This window comes from Rosa rugosa, chromosome 4 (genome assembly GCF_958449725.1).
Source record: "Rosa rugosa chromosome 4, drRosRugo1.1, whole genome shotgun sequence".
Lineage (NCBI taxonomy): Eukaryota > Viridiplantae > Streptophyta > Magnoliopsida > Rosales > Rosaceae > Rosa > Rosa rugosa.
In genome coordinates, this window is record NC_084823.1 from 11,421,888 (window position 1) to 11,427,979 (window position 6,092).

Sequence of the window (6,092 nt, forward strand, 5' to 3'; positions counted from 1 at the left end):
TAATAATGACCGGTTGGAAACTGTCTTGTTGTTTTTCACCATTCAACGACACTAAAGCACCGAGAATACCGAATCATCTGACTATCTAAATGTAATAATAAGATATTCTCCATGAGGACACAACAATAAGAAGTTATTATGTGTAATTTAAACATTTAAACTGAAAGCACATATTTTGTAAAGATCAATTCGTCGTATGAATAATAATGACCAATAAGCGGGTGCGTGTGTTTGGTGGGGTGGTAAGATAATTGCTTCCTATTTGGGAGGTCGTGTGTTCGAGCCCCTTCAAGAGTGGGAAGGGATGAGGTTAATAAAAGATTAATTAGCAATTAAGCATCAATAAAAAATGAAAATTCTGAGTTTTTTTTCTTAATAGTGAAAACACTGATAATTGTATAGGAAGATGAGCAAAGAATCGAATTTGAAGCCATAGACGTTCTTATTATTGGGACAAGAAAAAAATAATAAGACTTGAATTAAACCTTGTGCTTTGGTTAAAAATAAATATTTTTCATACAAAAAAAGACAAAAACTAAAAGGTGAAACGCAAACTAACCATGTCAGATATCAAAGCATTGGGACTTTGGGAGCACTGAGTGAAACTTGGACTACAAGTTTGAATTTCGAAGTCTCATATTGACTAAACAATCTGCAGTAAATTTTACTTATCTGAAAATATGCTTGACCCAAGTTCCTTCTAAAGGATAAGAAAGCTACGATATCAGCAATGATCTTAACCTAATTCAGGGGGATATTTATATATGGATAATGGATTTAGTGGTCAATATTTGGATAATTACTTACAAAACTTATCTGCATCTTAGTGGTCAATCATGGATGATTATTTACACACTAAGTCAAGCGTCCACCAAGTGTGGTAAAGACTTCATCGTGTGTTACATACCTGTATTCCATTTGTCATCCTCTCTCTATTTTAATTCAAAAAACAAAAAAACAAAAAAAAAAATCAGAGCTATGTTGAAGCATGATGATTCAACTGTTCTCTTATGTTTGAAGAGATAAAGTGATTTGAATTATATGGAATATGAAAACCTATACAATTCAACTGCAGACAGATGTGTTGGTATTTGAGAAAAAAATAATGATAAAGACTAAAACTAAAGTAGGTTCCTCTGCAAGCGGATGAGCATTCAGTAAGCTATGAACTAAAAGTGAATAACCCAAAAAAAAAAAAAAAAAAGGCTGAATCAGAGTCGCTGGTGGACATTTAAATAGAAGTGCTCTACTTGTGAGCATGTTTATAATTACTAAGCAGCTTTTATATTTGAAACTGCTTCCTATAACTGCTATGAGCCTGCTGAGACACCCCTAAATCTTAGACTTGTTCTCTTTATTGGCAAGGAAAGGATGAAAATCGATCACAAACTCACAAAGCATGTTAGGTTAATCAGTCGGTGCACTAGAACAAAGCATGTCAGTTTAGCATAATCAGTCGATGCATTAAGATGACTCATGGAAGTTTAATACGGTTACAAAAGTAGAGTACGATTTTTGGAAAGTCAAGGTACAGAAACAATTACAAGCTTCGAAAAGATTTACATGAACTAGTTCCTCGGCTGCTAATTTACTTGGCTGCCCTCTGCCTTCTTCTGGAAAAAAAGAGATCCCAATAGAACGGCAATGCCTGTTAATGCAATGGTGAACACAAGCCCTCTCCGTGAAAACTCATTAGGCTGTCTTCTTCTTTGGGGACCTTGCCCTCTTTCAGCTTCCCTGGCATCCCTTCAGATAAAAATACAAAGGGTTATACCCATGACAAAAGAAAGAGAAAAACATATAAATAAGATAAGGACACGAATAGACTACCACCCATCACCATAATTCTAAAACAAGGCATCTGTAACACCAAACAATGCATGCTAAAACGGTTGGGTAGTTTACTAGTTTTAACAACTTAAAAAGAAAAGATATTCTCTGTCCCAGCTTATCAATAATGGGCCAAATAGCGGGTGAGGAAACAAACAGTAATTTAAGGTCAATTCATGCCATTCCAACCAGGGATTTTCAATGATTCACCCACCACCTTGATCAAATTGGATTGGTTCCATTCCTATTACTTTGGTAACTTGATGGAATGAAAGGAAACCAAGCCTCTAATAAAATTCTAGATAAAATATAATTTTATTAATTTAGATTGTCAGAGAAAGCTAGAACTCTCAACCATGCTTGCTCTTTTTTTAGAAGAATCAACCATACTTGCTCTTTTGTTGAAATCTATAACACTACATAGCAACATTTACACAAAATAAATCCAAATTGGAAAGGAATATGAATATCCAGGATCAGTTTGCATACCAATAGAATCCTACCTCTTACCAACACAAACCTGAGGGTTATACTTAGAGGCTTCTGGATTGCAAAAAAAAATTGTTCGACCCTTTGGCCCACCAATATTCCAGTCTAAATCTTTTAGCTCAGAAGTTAGATAACGGCAACCCAAAAAGAGCCATAGTGATAATAATTGAATTGGGTTTCTTTTGTTCTGAAGGCATAGTTCAGATTTTATACCAATACTATTCAACTTATGCAGTCAGCTTGAATTTAAAGTACTAGTCTGGTCTAGCAGAAGTTGTAAACACACGCCTAGCCTTCTTTGGGAAAAAAATAAAAATAAAAACAACCCGCAGAAGATATGGCCGTTGAAATCAATTCAATGGGAAAGAATTGAAAGAATATGATGAGTCTAGCTACAGACAGAGACAGCCATAACCAAATGATAGAAAAGTCAGTTGCGTCAGTTGCACTATCCTTCTTTCCCTTTACTGACTAAATAATCAACCAATTAAATAAAAATGTGTGATATTATCATTATCAGCTATACCAATACTAGCGCTGAAACCCAAAGTGGGATACTAGGGTTGGGAAAACAAAATAACGACTGCCTCCTCTAAAAGTAATGTCTCATCAAGGACCAACCCAACATAACAACCGTGACACCATAAAAAAAAAATTAAAAATTAGGATTTAACCACTCAATTCAAACCGCTTTGTCGTTTAGTAATAGAGGTACAGAATGTTTGGGCAGTTCAGATACTAAACTGATGAGTCATGGATTGGGGAGTTCAGATACTAACCATCCATTGATTTAGTTCTGGTTTATTTTCTAGCAGAAACAATACCATCTAGCAATGTAAGAATAGGGGAGTTCAGATACTAAACTGATGAGTCATGGATGGTTGACCATAATTTAAGCTAAAAGATAGCAAGAAAATTCAATCACGGGCACTCATCACAAAATATTCTATTATATTACATAATTATATGGAATCACTATAATATCTAAATTAATATATGAAAGCAAAATGATAGTGAACTAACCTGGAAGGTCCCACGGTATTTTCCGAGACACTATTGCAACTAATCTCATGGTTATATCTTTCTCGAAGTCTAACGTATCTTCTACAATGAAGACAAAGTTCTGTCCGATTGCCACATACTTCCTGCATTATTAAGAGATGCAGATATAAAACTCTATCAATGCCGATGTATATCATCTACCATGTCATCTATTCATTTCAAATAATGAAATTATTACCTGATGCTCAGCTAGATCAACAGCAGGCAATGGGAACTCACAGAACTCGCATGTGACAATTCTTTGAGGACAATTTTCACCTTTGTGGATTGCCAATATATCACGTTCCATTGTCTCACTACAAAGTGAACAAGATACCTGTTCAAATACACATCTCATTAATGTAACAATCAACCGCAGCTAAGTGATATATCATATGTCTACACCCAAGTCAAGACAGTCTTAATCAAACAAAATGAGTTGGCCTGACCAATCTTTCAGTTGATCATTGATGACTGCAAACTGTTTTTTTTTTTTTTTTTTTTTGTCCTTCTCTTCTTTCATTGAGATTTGATGCATCTACAGATGTTTTGCTCTTGGCAAGAAAAGAAATAAATGAAAATCAGACACAAACAAACTGTGCAGATGCATTTATATGCCTGTTCAGACCTACATGGACATTTGTCAACTAAGAATGTAACACCCACTAAATTCATACACTCATGCATAACCATGGAATTTAACTTCCTAGTGACTACTAGTATCTTCTGGAAAAATTTACACCAAACAAAAAGAATTTAAGCATGTGTACAATCCCACCTAATATATTAGCAGGAGTGAAAACCTTTCAAAAAAAGAACTCACTTACCGGAGCATGGTTGTCAAAGTAATGTTCCTCAGCATGTTTTTTCGGAACCATGTCACCACAAACTTTACATCTTTCCAGATTGCGGACACAGTGAGCATAATGCAAATCAATATTTAAAGACGGGATAGCTCTTTCACTGAAAAATACATAAACAAATCATCCATTAGCACATTACTTGCGTTAGATCAATGACACATAAAAGGCCACCGCCACGGTCTCCACAAGCATATCATACAATTCTAAGTCATTGGCCAAGACATCTACACTTCATAACCTAGCTTTCCAAAATTGAACAAACAGTTCACCACTACCAAGGAAGCAGGGAATCTTGATCTTTTGCCTACACACCTAAACGAAATTTCGGCAAATGGGTTTTCAATTTCACAACTCTAGCATTAATTGGCTAAAATCATATACACAGCATCGCAGATTAAAAATCAATTACAACTAAAACCTAGAATTCTTGAACAAAAATCAACACTGATGCAAACCCAACTCATATATATTTCAAAATTACGAAGAGGCCTTAGAAGATTGATTACCAGTGATTGCATATCCTGTTAGCTTCATCAGATGCAACAGCCATGGCGATTCAGATACTAAGCCCTGCAATTCGGAAAACCTTGAAGACGAAGCAAATTAGGGAAGAAATCGAAGACAATAAGATTTAGGGGAAAAAGGAAATGAATTTAGGGTTGAAAGATTACCCGAAAGCTAAAGGGAGCTTGTCCTCGTTTCTGGTTTTGGTGGGACTATTACGATTTGTTTAGGAATTATTATGAAGAGAAGAAGAATGGAAGGGGAAGGAAGACAATGCTTTGGTCTAACAACCTCTTTCCTTATTCATTTAATAATGAAGCGAGAGAAATATATATATATTTTTTTAAATATGGGCTTTTGGGCTGTCCAGAGTCCAGGACTAATTGGGCTGAGATACGTTCCTTTAAATCCAACCCATGCGACTTTTCCCATTACTAGGGCCGTCCCAATCGAAGCTGAGGCCTAAGGCAAAACTATAACAGAGGGCCTTACTTGGTCATTTATTACAATATTTGAGTAGTTTGTTCAAAAACAACTTTTAAAGTAAATAAAGCGATTAAACTTTGAGTGTTTCTATTGGGACCTCCAAATCTGCTCACTTGACCTTACTCTATTATGAATTATTAAATGACATATATAACATACTATAAAATGACTATTAAGGACAATAATTATATCAAAAAAATATTATAGTTATTTTATGTAGACTTTCCAATTCAATAATATTAGATTGTATTCTTTATTATTTCCCTTATCTATTTTCATTTTCCAATTCACTACATACTCATTAAAGCATTCATATATATTTAATAAGAATTAAAAATATAATTAAGATAATGTGACATAAAAATGTATGATATATTGATATATATGTTGAACACATATTGGTGAGGGAAAACAAAATAAATCATATTATAATTTATGACTTGAATCTAAGTCTATCCATTATATTTGCAAAAAAAAAAAAAAAGAGTAGCAGTTATAAAATATATATATATATATATATATATTTAATAATTAATCATGAGGTACAAAAAGTAGAGAAAATAAATAAACATTAAGAAAAAATGATTTCTTCATTGTCTTTAACAACTAAAATAGAAAAAAACAAAAAAAAAACCACAGAATAGTTCATGATATTTTCTTATTGATTTGAAATTAATTTTGAAAATCAATACCTTGTGTTTTTTATTTATTTTATTTTATTGGAAAAACGATTTATGCATGTTGTTTGATTAAGGTATGTATATGTAGTTAAGATTTATAGAGTAATTAAATCATTGAAATGACTAAGTTTTTATTTTAAAGATAATAATTTGTTTATGAGTGAGGTTATTTGAGGAACTTTAGTGAGGTTTAGTGAGT

The 6,092-nt window shown here is 33.4% G+C and overlaps 1 protein-coding gene across 1 annotated transcript; it reads right to left on the reverse strand.

Moving 5' to 3' along the window:
• Nucleotides 1-1,438: 1,438 nt before the first annotated feature.
• Nucleotides 1,439-5,034, reverse strand: LOC133707195 (uncharacterized). The gene is made up of 6 exons (XM_062132755.1): nt 4,895-5,034; nt 4,730-4,809; nt 4,188-4,323; nt 3,560-3,697; nt 3,343-3,464; nt 1,439-1,746 (listed from the first exon to the last, which is right to left on the reverse strand). Exons 2-6 carry the CDS (start codon nt 4,771-4,773, stop codon nt 1,584-1,586), a joined length of 603 nt encoding a protein of 200 aa, XP_061988739.1. The 5' UTR covers nt 4,774-4,809; nt 4,895-5,034; the 3' UTR covers nt 1,439-1,583.
• Between the last annotated feature and the right edge of the window lie 1,058 nt (nt 5,035-6,092).

Coding starts and splice junctions, on each gene's coding strand:
- LOC133707195 (XM_062132755.1), bottom strand. CDS start 4,773: ATGGCTGTTGCATCTGATGAAGCTAACAGGATATGCAATCACTG. Junction 4,324..4,729: donor AACAGGATATGCAATCACTG/GTAATCAATCTT, acceptor TGTATTTTTCAG/TGAAAGAGCTATCCCGTCTT. Junction 3,465..3,559: donor TTGATCTAGCTGAGCATCAG/GTAATAATTTCA, acceptor TTAATAATGCAG/GAAGTATGTGGCAATCGGAC.